The sequence below is a fragment of the Leptonotus elevatus genome, chromosome 7 (genome assembly GCF_054856555.1).
Source record: "Leptonotus elevatus isolate MCC_2025b chromosome 7, RoL_Lele_1.0, whole genome shotgun sequence".
Taxonomy (NCBI): Eukaryota; Metazoa; Chordata; class Actinopteri; order Syngnathiformes; family Syngnathidae; genus Leptonotus; species Leptonotus elevatus.
Window position 1 is genome coordinate 10,756,503 of NC_141245.1, and position 22,133 is coordinate 10,778,635.

General features: G+C 38.4%; 1 protein-coding gene across 2 annotated transcripts in view; it reads left to right on the forward strand.

Annotated features, from left to right (window-relative positions):
• Window positions 1-21,754, forward strand: part of LOC147170828 (uncharacterized protein C14orf132) — a 28,779-nt gene extending 7,025 nt beyond the window's left edge. Inside the window, exons 2-3 of one of the 2 annotated variants that reach the window (XM_086081574.1) lie at window positions 16,166-18,777; window positions 18,987-21,754. In XM_086081574.1, the coding sequence (XP_085937700.1) occupies window positions 16,166-16,384 (219 nt within the window). In that variant the 3' untranslated portion in view covers window positions 16,385-18,777; window positions 18,987-21,754. Of the gene's footprint in view, window positions 1-8,106; window positions 8,257-16,165; window positions 18,778-18,986 lie in introns of those variants that run through there. The other variant, XR_015095659.1, reaches the window with a different exon arrangement.
• Window positions 21,755-22,133: the final 379 nt, after the last annotated feature.

A 22,133-nucleotide genomic window follows, 5' to 3' on the forward strand; every position in this document is an offset into this window, starting at 1 on the left:
AATGGTAGTGAATGAGTTAAAATGTTGTGAACAAATAAGTGAGCCCCCAAAACTCCAGGGCTGAAAATGCGTCCCCCTGCAAGACAATTTAAAATAATTTATTTCAACAAAATGTAATTCGTTGATTGCCAAAAATATCACTGTAAACCAGGGGTGCTCAAGTTCGGTCCTCGAGAGCCCTTAATCCAGCCTGTTTTCCATGCTTCTCTCCACTAACACACTTGATTCCTGATCAGGATCGTTATCAGGCTTCTGCAAAGCTTGCTGATGAGCTGATCATTCGATTCAGCTGTGCTGCAGGAGGGAAACATGGAAAACAGGCTGGATAGGGGGCACCCCTCCTGTAAACAGTCACATGTTACACAACCGCAAATAAAAGTTGATTCTCTATCTTGTTTTGGGATTTTCCCCTATTATTCATACTTCTCCATGCCTAAAATGGCTTTACAGTATTTTTTTTATTATATAGAGATACTCATTACTTTGGCATTTATGCAGACAACACTTTTTTTTCTTCATTTAAGGAACATGTGAGATCACGGCAGTTTGTGCAATTAAGAAAAGAAAAAAAGCGATCACAATACTTCTCGTCTTTATGGTCCCGTACTTGGTACAAGCAATTCATCGTTCATTTGAATTCGAATTCTTAAATTGTATCGGTGCATTTTCACATTTCCCCTGAATGTTGCACGGCTCGGAACACAATGGATTACTGATGTTAAGTGAGTGTTTATGTAGTGAGGGGGAGACAGATGGGGAACAGAAGGGAAGAGGACGCCGTATGATTAAAGACCTCAAGCAGAAGTAAACATGACCACCTTGGGACCTACTTGTGTAGGTTGACCCACTAAAAACGTGTTCTAATGGAATGCCCGTGTCTGTGTGTGTGTGTGTGTGTGGGGGTGTGTGTGTGTGTGTGTGTGTGTGTGTGTGTGTTTGCACCTGGATGCATCCGATACGTGCATCCGCCGCGTGTATGGAGCATACGAAGCGGTCGGTCTGATGAAAAGCCGGACAACGTCACTGTGTGATGTCAGTGGGCTGCTGCTCGCTGCTCGTCTGTCAGCTTGAACGCCTCCGGCAAAGATAAGCGAAGATTCAGCCACCCATGGAACACAACCCCGCCTCTCCGTGGCTCGCTCTCTGTCACTTTTCTACAACTCGCACTTTTCCTCACCATACCTTAACTCTGCGGACTTTTCTCAATCGTCTTTCTTCTCCCGCTCGGTGTTATTCGCGCTCCCTCCCCTATTTTTTCCCCTAAACTTTATTTGAAAACAGTCGTCTTGTGACTCATTTGAATAACGTCCCAGAAGACAAGAGAAGGTGACGTCACGTCTCTTTGAGAGCCGCTGCTAGCAAATTGGACTTGATTGTGATGATATCGGAGGATTCATTTTTCACGTTTTCCCTTTGGCTGACAAGCCTCGCAGTTTGTACAGACAAGTGTAGACTCTGCAACAGGGGTCACCGACATTAGGTGGTCCCAAGTATCACAGGAAAGGAAAGGATCACTATTTTGAAAATAGCTCATTGTGAATGCCTAAGCATATTATAGAAGTGGTTGTTTGAAAATGTAAATATTTTCCTACCTTTTTAACTCATTCACTGCCATTGACGACTATAGACGTCAAAAATTCATTTAGACAATTTCTATTAGTTTAACATTTTTTTCCCACTTTTGTTAACAAGAGAATGATTTTTTTTACATTTAGACAAGATATAAAACTTGTGATTAATCATGAGTTGACTATTGAGTCATGCGATTAATTACAATTAAAAATTGTAATCGTCTGACGCCCTAATTTTAATATTTTCTTTTTTTGAAAAAATATTATTTTAAAAACGAAAATAAAATATTATTAGAAATAAGGTTTTTGAAAAAAGATTATTTAAAAAAAGAAAAGAAAATATTTTTATAATTATAATAAATAATTTTAATTAATCACATTACTTCAATAGTAACTCGCGATTAATCACAAACTTTATATCTGTATAAATAACTTTTTTCTAGGTTTTCATACTCTTGTTAAAAGTGGAAAAAAATGTTAAACTAACATAAATAGTTCAAATTATTTTTTGACGTCTAAATCCGTCAATGGCAGTGAACAAGTTAAATAAATCACTAACAGTTATTGTGAAAAATCATCAACATAATGAGTATAGAGCAGCAGGGGTGTCAAACTCATATTAATATATCACATTTTGCCAAGTGGGCCGGATCAATAAAATCACGGTATATTAAAAACAATTGTCATCTATTATACGCAGATTTTCGCTATTTGCGGGCCAGCTCTAAATTGCGGGACACATCTGTAAATATATTGTCCCAAAAATGGAACGTGGCAACACTTTGCCAGTGTGAGTTCCGGGTGTGTTATATCTACCAGTTTTGCATATATTTTCTTGCATTTAATGAAGTTATAGAGACGTTAATACTTATCATATGTATTTGTGTTACCAGCAGTTGATTGTGTGTCGTATTTATATTTATTTATTCTTTCTTTTTTTTCAGAGTTTTTTAACAAACCGTAACTTTAAGTTGTGTGTAAAATAATGACGTCTAGAGCAATTGAGTGTACAAGCCTTATTGTAGGTTAACCCAATCACCTCATTACTTAAGAGCCATGTAATAAAATAAAAAAACATTGCTTCGTTTTAATATGACAAACTGAAGTATTTTCAATATTTTGATTCTACCTCATATGTGCACTACACTTAAAAATAAATTTTGTGACCAACTCTGGAGGCAGAATTTTTGGATGAAGCTCCTGACTGGATATCATTTGAGATGAGGTACTCAGGTGTACCTAATGAAGTGTCCAGTAAATTGCACATTCATTATTGTACTGCCGTATCCTCAACCCTTTGTTTCTCTTCATCTCCTCTTTCTTTCTGTCTTTTTCCTACCCCGACAGATGTTTTAGAGGGAAGAGGAACAGCTGGCTGCGGCCGGGCTGTTTATTCACCCTTTCTTTTTTCTTCTTTTCATTTTTATCAGCAGACAGAGAATCCCATTTACAGTCCTAAAACAATGGAAATCTTTCTTATTTTCTTTCTTTTTTTCTTTCTTTCTTTCTTTCTTTCTCTCTCTCTTTATCTCTCTCTCTCTTTCTTTTTTCTTTCTTTCTTTCTCTCTCTCTCTCTTTTTCTTTCATTATTTCTTTCTTTATCTTTCTCTCTCTTTCTTTCTTTCTCTCTTTTTTCTTTCTCTCTCTCTTTTTCTTTCTTTCTTTTTCCTTTCTTTCTTTCTTTCTTTCTTTCTCTCCCTCTCTCTCTCTCTTTCTTTCTTTCTTTCTTTCTTTCTTTCTCTCTCTCTCTCCCTCTCTCTTTTTCTTTCTTTCTTTCTTAACATTTCAACACAATGTGTATAAGGTGGGCATATATGAGCAAGTGATAATATAAGAATGAAATAAAACTTCTCAAGCAAGTATATAATGATAAATGAATGAACTAAAGGCAGTGATTTATTTCCAACAATGATATTGATGTGTGTTGCTGCTGCATACATTATGTGTGGCGATCTATTTTGTGCTGTGTATGCTCCGGGGATCACCTCGGCCGGTTTCTGAATCCCCTCTTAACTTACGAGAACATTATGTAACTTTGTAAGCCATCACACATGCACGCGCGCGCACACACTCACACTTGCAATGTTTTTTTTTTCTTCTCACCTGTGTATGGATAACTCGCTAGCTGCACAAATATCACGCTCCACGCACAGGTCACTCACTCACACTCTGGCAGCCTAATCCTGGAATTGTCATTCATGACGTCTGAAAATTGTATTGTGTTCTTGAGGCAAGGATTTCTTCATCATGAGATTTTGAGGATTGAAGCCATGTTTCACTTTAATCCCAACAAGTCACGCAGCATTGCATGCTGTTCCAGGATGTGCTGAATGCATCCAATCGGGATGAGAGCGATGGCTTGAGAGATTGCAGGATGCATGCAGCAAACCAGAAGAGACTGGATTCACGTTGTTGTTGGATTACATTACACATGGAAAGCGCCAGGGACAAAAAGATGCTTATAGTTACTGACCTTTTAAAGTTATGAGGACTTCTTAAATGAATCTCTTTATTATCCAGCAAATGACTTTGGATAGATTTACAGTACATGGTTCAAGTGATGTGGAATCGGATATACCCAACCACACCGAGTTGCCCTGTGATTCATTAAATAAATAAATAAATAAGATATTCAGATAATGGTTTGTTGGACAAATAAAAAAAATAAATAAATAAACACCCCCAATTTTCCCAAAAAATGCTGATAAACTTTCAATGTACCCTTTCGTCAGAAAACAGGGAAATTGGGGAATTCTTTTTGGAACAACTGGTAAGAATCCAAAAATGAAAAATATTGAGAGAGGAAAAAAAGCACATAAGTGAATCTATGGCTTGACTGTCGTTTTAAGTTGTAATGTCACCATTCACCACTTGATGGCAGATTTAGATGCGCTTACATTGGGTCTTATACTGCCTGAGTATAGTTTAGTAATTTTTTTGCGGATTTGGATTTATATTCAGGACAAAAACAATACCTCTATAATATAAAAAATTTGAGTGAGTTGATTTTTGTCCCCCCCAAAATTGCACAAAATGAGTTTTTGCACTTAATGTTGGTTTATTTTCTTTTTATGTTTTTAAAGAGCTCAGTATTGTTCATTCGGTAATGTCATCATCATTGCTCTTTAAAAAATAAAAAAAATATTTAATTTTTTTGTATGTGGGTGAGTATGTGTATGTGTATGTGCGTGTGTGCGTGCATGCGTGTATTCGTTAGTTCACCAAAAACCTATTTAAAAAAATCCCATACCGTTCACCTAAACCGAACACCGCCGTCAGGAGACCCGAGGAAGGACCAAAGAAAACAAAGGAAAGTGAAATCCAGCACCGACCAGACACCACCCACCGGGCCACCAACCAGAGTTCTTCACCAACCCCAGAAACATATAAATTCCAACAAATCAAAAAAATCAGGGAGACCTCAAGAGACCAAAGGAGAGACTGAGGAAAGGAAGGAAGAACAGACGAAGCAGAGTGAGATCCACAGACACCAGCCTTAATGTTGGTTTCTTGTTCAGTGCCGTCCTTGAATGGTTTAAATTTTTATGCAAGAGCCCTTTTGCACTGGAAAAAACAAATGATCATTTAAACTCTGTTGTTAAGTTAGGATAGTAGATCTTTTATACATGCATTGAAAAATGTATTATCAAAAACAACATATTAATAGTACAAAATAGCATTTCTTTTTGTTATACATCTGGCTCGGAACCAGCAGTTAAGCTGTCCATGTTTGGACGAGTGGATTCATCAAAATTGAAAGCTTAAGTCATAATTATTTTACCGACACAACGATGACCACGTGCATGCAAACACGCTGCTTGTTCAACAAAGTCAACAACTTTTGAAAAGGGTGCCATCTCTAATGTGATAACGAGTAGTTTCTAGATCTAGACAAGATAATGAAAGCAAAACGGAATGATTTACATGTGACATGGCGATAGAGAAGAGGAGATGAAGTCACAGTGAGGTTCGGGTGCAGGCTAGAAGCAGAGAGGTATGGCTTAAAAGTGTGATGTAACAAATCCCACGAAGGAACGAGCCACGGTGAAAACGGGGAAAAGGCTTGAAATGGTGGGCCAAACTCAACATCATCCTTTCGTTTTATTATACCAACTCTATTTATAGTACGAGCTCATTCTCATTCAATTTGACATCTATCCTATCCCCGTCATCCTTCCACCTCCTCTTTACGTCCATCCCATCCGCTCAGCCTCCTACCTCATGCAATTTTTACCTCCTCCTTTACATGCACTTCCTCCTACCTCATCACCACATACATCCCATCATTTGTTCAACCTCCTCCTCACTTCCGTCCTTTCCTTCTCCCACCAATTCCACAATCCCATCATCTCTTGATACCCATGTCTAATCTGTATCTCCATCCCATCATCCTGTCATCCTTCCAAAACATCTCTGCCTTCATCCTCAACCCTCACTCCACAACCCCTTCATTTCCCAATCTTCATCTCGCCTGCTAATTTATCTCTACCTCGCCCGATCAGCCGTTCATCCCTTCCACTTAATTTCTGTCACCCTCTCACCCACTCATTCTCATCCCCCCTTCATTCATCTGTTCATCCTTCAACTCTATCCTCTCCTAATGATCTTTTTTCATTACTAATTGATCTCATCCAGTCCGACCTCCATACCATCATCATTTCATCTTCCTACCTCAACCCGTCATCTGATCATCACCTAACTTCGAGGGAGGCTCATAATCTTGGCATTCTCACGCCAGCTTCGTACCCTCATGGAATGTCAGTACCAATGGACCATCTCAGACTGTCAAAGACGGACACACGACGTGCAGTACTTCCTCTTCGTGGGACTGCAGCCGATCCACTCTTTTTTTTTTCCTGCAGCAAACAATTAAATATGCTTATTTTACATCAGGTTCCTTGCTAGATAGCTTAGGGGTCCTTTGGTGTGCCGTTTTACAACAGGCAGGTTGTTGAACAGCTGAAAAAGGGAAAGTATTGAATCCCCGGCAGTTAGGACCGCGTGTTGGCGAGGGAAAGAATAGTAACATAACAGACAATGTCAAGCGGAAAATAGTGGCGACAAAATGTATTTTAGCATGACGAAAGCGTGGTTAAAATAACAGATTCACGTTTGACGGACTGATGATTGACATGTCATTTACTGTCGGTGCAAAAAAAAAAAAAAAAAGCTGTCATGAGAGAAGCCCAGTTAAAATAACGTTGACGGGTTGATGGAAAGGTGTCCCGATTGTTGACAATTGTCGAATGGCGGACGCTCAAAATTCATTGATGCATCACATTTCATTTGTTTATCACAGTGTTTATTCCATCATGAGTTCATCCTCCGACCTCAGGCAGGGCTGGACTGGCCATCTGACAAACAGGGCAGATGTCCGGTGGGTCGGACACTTTTGTGGCCAATGCAGTGCTTTTTATTTTTTTGTTCTTTTCCTACATTTTACCCCAAGAGACTGGCCCACAATTTAGAGGGACTAGTCCGTTAATCCATTTCGAATATAGATAGAAAACGGAAAACTCACCAATATACATCAGCGGCAGAACTACATGTTAGACAAGAGTTGGGCTGGGCCGGGTCAAAATGCCAGGGACGATTTTTTTTGTGCCAGTCCAGCCATGACTTCAGGGGGTGTCCAAACTTTTTCTTCTGAGGACCTCATACAAAGAGGCAAGGGCCTTGATTTTGTATTTTTAATTTTTTTTTACTTTAACTTATTTAATAAAATCATTGAAGCAATTACACATTGTTGATATAATGTAGTTATTTTTGGAAAACTGCTACTGCTAAAGGTCATAAGGCAAATAGTTCCGGATGAATTTTTTAGGTTTTGGGGTGATCCCTGTGTACCACCACTATAATAGATCCGCCTCTCCACTGAGCAGCAGCTGAATCCCAACTCAACATTCTGAACCACAACAAGATCAATCTGTCGTAAACTGACCACACTTAAGAATAATTTTTGTGATGTGAGTTTAATCTGCCCTCTTAAAAAAAAAAAGCATTGTGGCCATGTCAAAAATTATGTTTAGCATATTCCACGGGCCGCCAAAAAGTGTATGGCGGGCCGCAGATGGCCCCCACACCGTAGTTTAGACATCCCTGTCCCACCTTATATCTTTACCTCCACCTCACTCTTGTCTTCTCTTTCATCCTTCTTTTATTCCCTTTGTTCAATCAGGTGCATTCCTCTCTGGCATTGCTTTTAGGTCTCACCTGTGTGTGTGTGTGTGTGTGTGTGGGGGGGGGGGTTATCATCTGTTCAGGTGGACACACCTGAGACAGCCGCAACTTTTCAACTCACTTTTATGTCCTGGCTTTATATCACAAAGCACAACCTGTACCCATCAACGCACGCATGCACACACACATTGCAGGAGCTCGGTCCACACACTTTGTCCTCAGAGAGTGCATGGTCATCTTGTCTCTCTCTCTCTCTCTCTCTCTCTCTCTCTCTCTCTCTCTCTCTCTCTCTCTCTCTCTCTCTCTCTCTCTCTCTCTCTCTCTCTCTCTCTCTCTCTCTCTCTTTCCGCTTTCTCCCTCTCTCGCTCGTGCTCTCTCGTCCTCCCTCCTTAACAACTTCTCATTAAAGTGATGTTTCGCTCTGTGTGTGCTCTCCGTCTCAGTCAGTGTGGAGCAGGAGGACAGTGAGGATCTTATTTTATTTTTACTTCACAGACCCGTGAAGGTACAACTTTGCTTTTACTTGGCATGCTCGATCTTCCCTCTCCTTTTGATCATGTTTTTGTTGCACTTTAACCTGATAAAAAAAAATGGGACTCTATTTCCCGACGCTAAACAGAAGTTTTCATACTGTCCTATTGATTTTTAGTGGTTGTGTAGCAATTTATGGCTTATAGGCTACTTAACGGATGAATAAGAGCTATATTGTTAATGTCTGACACAAATGGAATATTTGTGTATAGGTTTATTCAAGTGTATGATGTTGGTGTTTTTATGATACAGCTATGCTAAGCTAAGTTTCAGCATCAGCACCAAAAAGATTTTCCACACTTACATAATTTCCTTTGTACAATTATACTTTTATGCCGACTGCTAACGTCTCAGTGAACATCCTCCCTTTGAATGTCCTTAACTGACTGGCCGTGTTAGCGAATGTGCACGCTGTGCGACAGCAGCGGCTGGTGTCACCATCATTGTGTAAATTGGTCTGGCTGCTAGAAGAAAAGATGAAGTGATGTATGGCAGAGTTCGGTTGTATTGTTTGGAGAACCTAAGTTTTGTTGTTGTTGTCGTCCCATTCATGTATGATGAATATGTAAGGATATACGTTAAACAAAACAAAAAAACAAAAAAAAATACAGGATAATCAATACATGTCCATATATTGTAATTTAATTACTCAATAGTACAACTGTGTTTTAATCTCAATTAAAATATAGATAACATTGTAAATATTAATCTAAAAGCAACTAATTACACAATTAAATGACCAATTAATCAGTTCAATAAATAATAATTACAGGTTGTTTTACCAATTTCTTACCAATGTATGCCACATCTGCTAATAAACGAGTCTGCAGAACAGCTATCACAGAAAGTTCATAATTATTAGAATTATTGTTATGGATTTTCACATTTACTGGATGTTTTACAAGAAAAACTAAAAATAGTAAAGTGCATTCTTATTTTTTCATCAAGATGACAAAGTAGGCCTATATTTATGCACTTGCTATACTGAACAAAATATGTTTTAAGTAGTGAATATTGGGTCTATAGTAGGGGTGCACCGATCACAATTTCCTGGCCTATCACCGATCCGATTTTTTTCATTACAAGCATCATATAGCTTTTAGTGTTCCAATCTTGTTTCATTGGAAAACATTGAACAATATCGGTGAAATAATGCAAATAGGTTGTTTTAACTGCACATGAAGTAGTTCTCTCAAATAAAAAATAAAAATCCTATTAGTCATCTCAGCAGAACAGGACAATGGCTGAGGGAGATGAGATTGGTGGAAAAGATCAGTTTATCTTTAAGGGATCGGCCAAAATGAAGGAAATCGGGTCCGATAAATCGGCAGGCCGATCGATCGGTGCACCCCTTGTCTTTAGGTATTAAAAGGTAAATTAATCTTAAAATTGCTCATTCCTATACAAAACAATAAAACATCAATATGGCTATAGTAACTGAAATGATTCACATTAAAGCCCTTCATGATGCAGCATCGGAATACTGTACTTATTATTGTATTATTTGTGTATGTAAGCTGTTCATATCACGCTTAGTTGATTTAGATTTGCCAATTGTGATCTGTGATCTGCAATTGTGGATGCAAAGTAGACAGAATTTTTTTTGGGGATGATATTGTGGAAAACTTATTTCAGTAGCTTAATTTAAAAAGTGAAAATCATTTATTATATAGATTCACCACATGGTAACACAATGTTACAATTGTACTTTTTATAACTTATAACTTTTTTTTTTTTTTTAGCAAATTAAAACTCAATATACACTATTTCAAGAAATTAGAATATTAAATCAAACAGAAACAATCTGATTAAAAATGAATACATAAATATGCAGTACATTACAAACGAGGTAGGATTTGGGAGGGAAAAAAATCCCATATGTATCCCATAAAATGTTTCAAGAGTCTTATGTAACTCTAACTTTATTGTGAATGAACAGCTTGTCGCCCCTCCATCTAGCGCAGTGTGTATGTGTGTGTGTTCCCTCTGCTCATTAGATGTGCTTCAGTATGACATACGTGACTCAAGTGTGGAAAACAGACAATGGAAAGTGTAAAGAAGTATGAGAAACATTGGTGCATAAAGATCCCCTGAGCAAAAAAGAGGCAGATGTAAGAAAATTAAGGCTTTGGTCCAAGTGCTATGAATGTCTAATTGCATTTGCATGGACGGCGGGAGAAGAGAGTCTCGCTGATATTAACACTGAAATTCACGGGTCAACTTTTGATCTCACAATTCCGGGCTCTATTTTCGGAATGCAGGTGTATCCGGATTTTTCGTGCAGGGGTGAGCGTCGCTGCGGCTGTTTGGGAATTTGCCAGTCCATGCTAGGTAGACTGCTGATCTAATGTGATTTTGGTGAATTTGATTGGGACACAGGAAGACAGAATCTGAGCGAGGTGGACAAGGATTTATTTTCCCCCAAAGATTATTTACTGTTATATATTATTATTGGCTAATAATATTCCCTGGCACATTTCCTGCCCCTCTAATTATCCTCTTGCCCTTTCCCAAACAGTTTGTATTGGCCCGTTCTCTTGATGCCAAAACATATAGTCATGAAGCAATTATGCCGAAGACTAATTACTTAACTTCAGTGCAAAGATGAAATATGATCCTTGTTATTTACAGTTGTTTGCAAATCACTCTATAAGTCAGTCAATTAGTTAGTGGCCCAAATACACCACCAAATTCTGGATAAATGTTGCATTGTTATAGAAGAGCTTAGCAAAACGTTCAAATCTGGTCTCAGGCATTTCTGTTTGGATTTTGGATGTCCACGGGGTTGCATGGGTTTTCTTTTCAAATTCGTGTCTGATGTCCCATGACTGGCATCTCTAGTCTCCAGTTCAGCTTTGTCAACAGAACGAGATAAGCTGTAAAAAAAAAAATATATATAGATAGGGAGATTGAATATGGCACACCGTAATCAAAACTGCACATTTGAATTGTTACCTCAAACGAGGAAGTAACTTACGAGCGAAATGTACAAATAAACACAAATACAGAGCTTTTACGGAGTTTTTATTTTCTTATTCTAACCCTATTCTGGGGTTGCTACAGCGAATCATCTTCTTGCATCTCTCCCCCTTCTCTCTTATCAGCAAGTCTTCCCTCATCAAATCCATCCATTTCCCCTTAGATATATCCACTGTCCCTCCTCTGCATGTCCAAACAATTACAATTTGGGCTCTCCGGTCTGATGAGCTCATTCCTGAATCATTCCCTGCTTTTATTAACAGTTGGCCCTTGTGGCGCTAAACTTAATCTACTAGATAATGCCATTGTTGTTCTTGTAGTCTATCTCTATCTCATGCACTGATTTGCATTTACTAGCTAACAGCCAATCAGACGTGACACCATTTTGCATACCGTGAAGATGGCCCGTTCATTACTGCTTGTATTATGGTAAATCATTTGTGTTGCACTTTTCCACCTTAAAAAAAAGCCCGCAATGGGCTTTACGTTCAACTACCCATGATGCAGCATCAGGAGGAACTGAGGGTTCAGTATCTTGCTCATGGGTACTTTAACATGGTCATAATGACATGGTATCGAACCCCCGACCTCTGGGTTGACCACTCTACCACTGAACCACACAGTTCTAGATATATTTTAGTTCATGTAACAATGACAGCCATGTTTTTTGCTTGCTATGGCATGGAAGTAACAATTTTTGATTGACATTGTAATCAAATGTTCTTTTTTTGTTCTTTAAATTCTTTATAGTTAACATAGTTGAATTGTGGCAGACGCTCAAGAGATCTAAGTAGTGATGGGAAAATGAAGCTTCATGAAGCACTTGTGATATTTTTTGACTCCCCTAGATGGTGCTCTTGGTTTAAATGTAAAGGCTAGTGCAAAGGAAATTGATTACATTTCCACTGCATCTTTCAACCATGAGTGCCATCTAGAGGAGTCAAAAAATATTACAAGTGCTTCATGAAGCTTCATTTTCCCATCACTAGATCTAAGGATCCATGTGAAAATTGCAGGAAAGTCACAGCAGTATCCAAGTTTTCCCCTCGATGTGTGGTGGCCCTGTAGCTCCGCCATCGGATAGGCATCATTATAAAATCAGATTGTATTATATTCAACTCTATTGTCATTGTACTAGTGATGGGAAAATGAAGCTTCATGAAGCACCTGTAATATTTTTTGACTCCTCTAGATGGCACTCTTAGTTGAAAGATGCAGTGGAAATGTAATAAATTTCCTTTGCACTAGCCTTTATATTTAAACCAAGAGAACCATCTAGGGGAGTCAAAAAATATCACAAGTGCTTCATGAAGCTTCATTTTCCCATCACTATATTGTACATGTCACAACACAAGGTAACAAACAGGCTCAAATAATAGCTCAGTCTCCTCATGTTTTGGTTTGAAGCGAGTTTGTACTTGCTTGAGGTTGAATCCCACTCAGTGACTGCAGGTGCGCATGTGATTGCAAATGCTGCTCTGCATTTATCTGCCCTGATTGGCAGGTGACCAGTCTTACGTGTTTTCTAAGAAAGGCTCCTGCTTCCTCATCTGCCTCATTTGAAAATGGATGCACATGAGCTACAGTATGCTCACACTGTTGCTCTCGCTTCTGCTTTTGTTGATGCCATGTCGGCTCTGTTTTCCTTTAGGAAGAGACACAGCCCCAAGGCCGAGACGTTTTAATGAGAGTGAAAAAGTTCAGTGCTGTCTTTGCTAGGAAACATTTGGATTCACATCTGCACTGTGGCAGTTGATATGTTTGGTAGTGTACTGTTGTCAAATGACATTTGAGCTTTGAGGTTGTGGTCTCTCTTCCGAAACCCATGCTTCGAACGTGATAAATCCTCGGAGACAGTTTGAATTAAATATAAATAATAAGCAGCAGATGTGGGAGAGCTCTTGATTTACTCTTATAAATAATGGTGCCGTTATCTTAACCACTGAAATAGTTTTTTTTTTCTCATGAAAGAAGAGTTAAAGAACACATGCACATATATATATATATACATATATATAGGGGTGTGAATTGCCTAGTACCTGGCGACTCGATTCGTATCACGATTCATAGGTCACGATTCGATTCAATATCGATTAATCCCAATACAACTCTATAAAAAAAAATTCACTCAAATTTAGAAAATACTTATTAGTAAACTTGTACATGTACACTGTAAGATTTGTATGAAAATGTATTTATTTATCTGAAAATTCAGGCTTTTAACTGAGCCCCACTGCATTTAACAAACAGGTTGCAGTGTTTCAGGTTTGAACAGCACTGAAATAAAATATTAAGGCTTAATGTTCCATTAATATAACATTCTTCCATGCTTAATGTGTGAATCCTAACCCTAAGTAAGACGTTTTGTTGAATATTCCCATCAAAAATTGATGTTTAAAAATCAATTCAGTCGCATATCGAATCGATTCGAGAATTGTGCGCTGTAATATCGCGATATATTGCCGAATAGATTTTTTCTCACACCCCTAATATATATATATATATATATATATATATATATATATATATATATATATATATATATATATATATATATATATATATATATATTATAATTAGGAAGGTGTGTAAAATCATGCATGTCAAAACCCTAATATGATATCACTGGGGTAATTCCATGAAACCTATCCACTGGGATCTCCCCAGTGATGGGACCATTTGAAAATCATATTGATAATTATCTGTTTTATGTCATTGCTGATAAATATTGTTAGTAATCATTAAAATGAGAAGTGTCTTCTTCACATACACAGCAACAACGGCAGTGCTAATTCAACACCTAAGTGTGTGTGTTTTTTTTTTTATTAATGTTTGTGTTTCTCCGTGATAAGCGAGGAGGAAGAAAATGGCACTGACTCGGCTCTCTCATACTAGAAAATTGCAGGTGTGAAGGTGGAGTTTAATTACGTCCATGCAGAGTTAATCTAATTTAGGTTATCATCTCTGTAAACTGACATCTACTCTGGACACCATTTAACTCTGAAAATGTTAAAATTATACTTCAGAAGTTAACTCATTAACTGCCATTGACGGCTATAGACGTAAAAAAATAATTTGAACTATTGCTATTAGTTTCACTTTTTTTCCACTTTTGTTAACAAGAGTATGAAAACCTGGAAAAAATATTATTTATTTAGAACAGATATAACATTTGTGATTAATCATGAGTTAACTATTGAAGTCATGCGATTAATTCTAATTTAAAAAACAAAATCGTCTGACGCCCCTAATTTTTTTATATATATATATTTTTTTTTTTATTACGGGCATCAGGCGATTACAATTTTGAATTGTAATTAATCACATGACTTCACTAGTTAACTCAAGAGTAATCACAAATTTTATATCTGTTCTAAATGTACAATCAATTTTTTTCTAGGTTTTTATACTCTTGTTAACAAAAGTGGAAAAAAAGGTGAAACAGATATAGTTCAAATGAATTGTTGACATCTGTAGCCGTCAATGGCAGTGAATGAGTTAAAATCAAATAACCCTGAAATTTTAACACCCCACTTTTTGCTGTGTATATGAATACCGGTAATTATTAACAATGACAAATACAAGTATTTAACAGTAATTCGATTAGAAGTGTATCCCAAACTGGTAGCCCTTTACATTATTCAGTGCCCAAGAAGTGTCTCTCAGTTTCAAAAACACAGATTATGAAAGTTTGTGGAAAGGCGCAGATTCTGTTCTGCACAACTATCTGCATATATTATGTTTGTACCCTGTGTGTACATTAGTGAAGACTGTAATTGATGTAAGACAGAATTTGATTCCTAATGTACCCCTGTGTAAATGTGAAATGGACATACTGTAAGTCACAATCTGTACCACTCAGCGTTCCAGTCATTGACATTGACAAATTTTAAGACAGAAAATACAATAGGTGCAAAGTCAAACACTCCACGTTGCTGTCTTCCATTTCCCCTCAAGTCTGAGGTTGCGCGTAAAAGTGAACTCACGAGAGCTCAAAGCGGCAACTCAACTCAAGTGAACACTGCTCATGTTTGTACACAAACAAATAATGACTCCACTCACATTCTGACTGCCGACTACTGTCAGAAATATCTCCCAGTTAAATTTCTAATTTCCCAGTGTCCTTGTACCCAAACCAAGTAAATCCAGATTTGACTTTCATAATAGTCATGGGACTGATTTTGAATTAGTTTTTTGAAAGTCAAAGGGTCAAAATCGGTCGTCCCAAGTCAGCTGGAGTTATTCATGGTCACTGAACAGACTGTTGCCATGTGTTATGCATTGCAAACAGATTGTGCTTGTCTTCTTGTCTTTTTGCGGAGACTGTTAAAAAAAAGATAAGCATTACTCAACACCTCTTTGCAAGCCTCATTCCACAGTGAAGAGCTGCGAGCTGCGCAAGTAAATCTATTGGAGGTGTCTTGTCTTAGATTTGAATTGTGTGCGCGCGCGCGCATGATTTGGGTTATTAAATATCAACAATGTCTCTCCTCTTTCTTGACTGGTTGACTGGCTACTGTGTATTACCGTCCCTATGAACATGCACAATTGCACACCCAGCTAAGCAAAAACTGAGATTCATTTCCTGCCTCGCTAGTTCCTCTCAGTGGCTTTCTTTGCCAGTTTGTGCGTGAAGAAGGCATTTGGCAGCCTTTGTTCATCCTTTGAGCATCAAACCCACTGAGATGTGGAATGCTGTTTACTGTACAGTCGGGCTATCCAGAGCCCAACACAGCTGTGAGGTTCGAATCCAATCGACAGAGCTTGTTTTTGTTCAATCATGTTGTTCTTATTACCGTATAGGTCAACTAGCGCCCCCACAGAGCCGAATTGTCGCAAATGTATAACATTAAATGTTACGACGATGAACTTATTACAATCCCCGCCCCCTTTTGTCCCGACAGCATTTCCCGGCTGTGGGCGGTGCCTTCATGGATTCTCCCTATAATGGCAACACGTCCTTGCAGACGTCCACTTCCAACCTCAACGCTGGCTACTCCCGACCCTCAGAGTCGGAAGATGATGGCAAAGTATCCAGTGACACAATTTGGCTGTGGATTGCTGTCCTGGCAACCATCGGCAACATTGTGGTGGTGGCTGTTGTTTGTGCCTGTGCCTTCTGACAAGATGGGATGGCGGAACAAGGATTTGCCAGGACGGGGCTCTTGTACATTCTGAATATAATTTATATTTTTGCTAGAATGAGAAACAACAGCCTTACTTTTATTTCCCCACAGTGACAAATGAATACAATGATTCCGAGGACCCCCCAAAAAAAGTGTTGTGTAGATATATGCATGTTAGAAAAGCTCAGTTTGGGCTACAGCAAATGTCACACAAGGTTCTCTTTTGACAAACATTTAAAACAGGGGTGTCCAAACGTTTTCCTTTCAGGTAATGCATACAGAAAAATTAAAGGACGCAAGGGCCACTTTGACAATGTCTGATTTTATTAAATACACTAAAAAATTGAGCAAAGCCTGTTAAAGTGGCTTGGGATCAGTTGGGGAATGTTTATGATTTTGGGGTGGCCCACAGCCCCGTATAACACTACAATAGATCCGCCCCTGCCCTGAGCTAATATCCACATTCAGCAAAAAAACAACAATAAAAAAAACGGTAATAAGATGACACTTTTTAACGCAGTGTTCACTTGAGGATCTTGGTTTATTATTAATGTGATACGTTCCCAATCAGAGGCAGAGGCAAAAAATACACATTTTGTTACTTTTTTTTTTTAATGTGTAAATACTTTTTGTCTATATCTAAACAAGTGCTATAAGTAAAATTCATTAGTCCTTTACCAACACCAGCACCCAATAGGATTGTTAAAATGTTTGTTTTTTGATTTTTTTACTAAAGGGCCGCTGAGGGCCGCTTGAAACTGGACGTTGGGCCGCAAATGGCCCCCGGGCCATAGTTTGGACACCACTGATTTAAATCAAACCCTTTGATCATCTCAAATGTAAACACAATATATATTATTTTAAAAAACTCTCGAAAAGCATAATCCAAGAGCTGCAGTTTTGGCTTCACTCCCAGTCCATGTTCAGTTAGCTCTATTTTATTCTGCGATGCAAGTCAAGCTGGCTTTCATTCAGTCATGCTTTATACCGCAGTATGGGAGCATCATCAAAACCAATTTCAAATTGTATATACATCTCCAAGAAGTAATGTAAACAAAATCTGATTTTGACTTTTGATTTTATTAACGCAGTCAACACAATTAAAGACCAAGGCAGATAGACAAACAATTAGATGTCAATTTTAGGTCTGTCTAAAATAACAGCAACAAAGGATAAACCCATCCATCCATCCATCCATCCATCCATCCATCCATCCATCCATCCATCCATCCACGTCTTTCCTCCTAAACGGAATCCTCTGCCTCAGTTCATGGAGTCTTTTTAGCTCAGTTTATGAGGGCCTCTAGTGGCCACAGGAGTTATGACTGCTGCCTGTCGTGAATGAAGTCGACCAGTCAACTCTTAACAAACGTTTTTGAAAATAAACTAAACCAGGAAAATATGTCAGTAGTCAGTACTGTATAAGTCATGCAACAATACCACTCAATATTAAGCACTTTTCTGCATCATTTTCATATAGTCTAATGTAAATGGACTACACATAGCATGGCTACATGCCGTGCATTTGATCTCAGTTGATTTTAAACTGTGTAAAATCTGCCATCATCCTGTCAGCTCTCTGCAGCATGATAAACTGTTACTTGTTCTCGGATCCTCAACTTCCGATATTGTTTTATCGTCCATCTCCCCCTCACTTAGTGTAAACGAGAGAGAAACCTTCCCGCGGAGCCCATTAGAGTGGAGTTGAACTTGTCGTCTTGATTTTAGTCTTAGGCGAGTTTGCAGAACAGAACAAAACCAAGCTTGCGTCAAAGACCAAAACGAGCTGGCAGTAAAAGGAAATGGAGGGATGATGAGTTCAACACATGCGCGCGACTGGCAGAATGTGCCCAAATAATCTCTTCAAAGTGGAGGAATAAGTAAGGCAGGTTCGATGACGGAACATGATATGACATGTCGGAGAAGAGGAATTCAGTGGAGGAGTGAAGTGAATCGAGCAGTAGCATTACTTGCTAAATAATGACAAAAGAAACGAGATTGACTTGTTCCATGCATTTCTTACTGAGTTGATCAAAAGGGTTTGTTTGTATTACACACTATTTGTTGCAGCCCTCTGAGCAACCAGGCAGCTCCACAGGCACGAACCCTACTCTACCATCTATTAATAGTTCACCCCTCCTTTAGTTCAGATAAATGCACAAGTGCACAATCGACCTCCTACAGTGGCTTTGTGATTATTCAAAGGTCAGATGGTCCATGACCCTTTCAAGTCTCAGTGTCAAGTCATGTCAGTGTTGTGTAGAACTTTCAGCCATTTGGATTCTACAAAGAAGAGAGCATGGGCCACAATGGATACAAGTGAGTTATGGGGACATTGAACCTATCTTGTGAGGAAGGAGAGTCCTCATCCAACCAACACTCAAAGAAATGTGAGTAGCACTTAATGATATTTATTGTTATAGTGGGTCATAAAATAGGAGTAAAATGTTAAAGTGCAGGCATTTTACTTTAAATTAGTATTTTAGGAAAGCTCTGTGAGGATACTGTACTGTACGGTTACAGTATGTGCATTTTACGGCATGTTCTATTTAATCCAATTGCCCATCCATTTTTTTTTTATGTCACGTATCATGCTCAGGGATGCTGTGGGGATCCGGAGCCTATCCCGGCTGACTTGGACGAGAGGCCGTTGACACCCTTGACTGGTCGCCAATCAATCATAGGTCACGAAGAGAGACGGACAACCTTCCACACTTACATTCATAGGGGTGGTGTGTGTGGGGGAGGGGGGGTGCATGTGACTTCAGGGAACATTTTATTTATTTATTTATTTATTTATTTATTCATTCATTTTTGCCGTACTAGAATAAAGTGTAATTGCACATCCATTACAGTAGGTGGCAGTGACTCATTGTGAGAGTGCGCGAGGAGAATTGATAACGGAAAGTAATTGAGAAGCACTGTATTAATAAGTAGATGCTGAGGTGAAAATCTTTAGTGACTTTACTTAACACTGCTTTTGATTTTGTCGCCCTCCAACTCCGGTAAGATAGATTTGATCTACTTATGACAAAATGTTGCATCCATTTTCCCATGTTTTATCATTTCTACATTAATACAAATACATTTTCATGCCAAAGCTCTCATGCAGAAAGTCACTAGAAAAGAGAAGATCTAGACTGGATGTAAACTCAAGACGGCAGCATAACAAGTTGGATGACTCAGCAAGCTGACTTGATAGGGGAGCAGTGGGAGCTCATTTCTGCTCGGTTGAACACTCATAAGGAATTTTGCCACGTTCTACAGTCGTTTGACATTTAGACCATTAAACAGACATCAAATAATTTGCTTTTCTTGAGAAAACTCTATTAAGGGCACGTTAGCACGAGAACACACAAAAAACGTTTCACCTACTGTACATAACAGTAAACAAAGAAAGCTCGGGGGAGCGTGTTTGAACATCTGTCTAACACTCAAAGTTTGAATCTTGAGTCTCGTCCAGGTTTCCAGCCATCACTTGATCTGACACTCTTTTCATCTCCAGGACATTCTCGACTAACTCCTTTTTCAATTCCTACCTACACTATTGTTAAACAATTTGAACCCTGTCAAAAGTTTCTAGCCTTTCTGCCTCAAGCCAATACCAAACTTTTCTTGTCATAGTCCCAACTTTTAAGTTTAGGTCTTATGCTTTCCTTCTACGAACTCGCTAGGGGTGGGAATCTTTGAATGTCTCACGATTCGATTCAATTCCGATTTTTGGGTCTGCGATTTGATTCAGTCTGACTTGCTAATGCTAATTAGCGCGCTACTCGCGGCACTTTTATCACTCAAAAGAACGGCTACACACTGCAAAAAAACAACTTTTATTGGAATAACTTGATTGTGACTTTTTCCTTCTATTCGCTATTGTGGCTACAACTTAACAGTGTATTAGACCGTGTGGAACCACACTGCCCCTCAGTGGCTAAATCAGGTACAACATGAACAGCGCTCCAAATAAAGGCACACGCAGACAAAGGCAAGACAGTATAAAATAATTTAAATAAAATCTATTTTGGGACATTTAAAATAGATTCTGAATCAGACTAAATGAGAATCACGATTCTTATGACAATCGATTTTTTGGCACACCCCTAGAACTCGATTCCCACCTCACATTTTCTTCTGAATTTCCACTGTAGGTTAGCAGCATTGATGGCAGTTGTTTAGGACTGAAGTATAAACAGCTCCAAATAACAGTCAGTGTTGGCACAAAAACAAATAAATAAAATAAAAAGAAATATATTTTGTGTTAATCCCAGGCACTTTAAATGGTGGCAGTTGGGTGCTGACTCACAAATGTGAGTAGTAAATTTTGAACACAGTCACATCCCATTAATTAGAGGGTGTGCACATGATTTCTGTTTTTCATTAATACTTCCCTCCATGAAAAGATTGGAAAATATAAATTGAGTTGTACAAGTTTTAGGTCACGTTATTGGTATAGGTTTGAGACGATTAACAATATTATGGTGTCATGTTTTTATATCAGAAAAATCTGGCATTTGAACAGGGGTGTGTAGACTTTTTATATGCACTGTACATGCAGAACTGCTTGTTCTTTCTTGCATAAACGTTGTCAAAGTATATGGGACACATAGAGGTATTGTATAGTTAATGTACATTTGACAACACCCAACGCATGCACTCATGTCCTTTGTTTTCATCATGGTAACAATAACTATTTACAACCATTTGTATTTTTAGTAGAAAAACACAACAATAAATATCTCTCTAACGTGATCAACTGAGCGCCATTATCTTTTCCCCACTTAATAGATGTCCAGCATCATTCTTCAAAAAGGTTCTAGACAAGGAGTGACTCCATGCATGATGTTGGTCCGAACCATGATCAGCCGTTCACAAAACTATTCGGGGTCGCGGGCATGTTTTTGTTTCTTTGAATGAGAGACAACCATGAACACATTATTGTCTGGCAGAGCAGAAAGCAACAAAGACATTTTTGGGATGGCTGAGTCAACAGCAACATTATTGTACAATTGAGCCCACGGACTATTCTGCAATTTTCAATATACAGTGCATGTAATTATTATTATTATTTTTATTTAAATTTTTGCTAACCGATTACACATCTGGGTTTTTCCCCCCTGCATTGGTGATGCAATAGTTCACCGTGACATACAGTAAACGAACAATGCAGTTGGTCATAATGTCTCACCATCTTGTATATTTCATGTAGTATGCATGATTAAAATAAAGAGGTCAACATTTTGTTTTCAAACATAAATAAACAGTGATGTTTAGGTTTTGATGAAGGTTTACATGAAAATGTATTTTTACTGACAATGCACTTTGTGAATCATCTGGAAAATGACTTCATTAAAGTAACAGGATGAGATCAGATGTCGATTCATTTACTTGTCTTTCTTAAAATCGCGCGCATGTTTTTGTGTCCCCATATTACGCAAGAGTGAGTAAAACACAAATCTGGAATAGATAAACACGGCAATGCAAGACCAATTTGTGAAGTACACTTCATCCCTGCGGCAAACAAATCACTGAGTATGAAGGGGGGAAAACCCCCAAAACAAGACATTAACAAGAGAAAGAAGACAAACTAGGGCATTTCTAATTTTTCTCATGAGTAGTTTTTTTTGGTCATCTGTGGCTAGCTAGAGATTCTGGACTGAACGGGACTGCTTTCTAAAAAAAACAATTGTGCGGCCATTTTACCACTTGATGGCGACTGATGTTTCAGGTAACCGCCAATCATAGCTCAGCT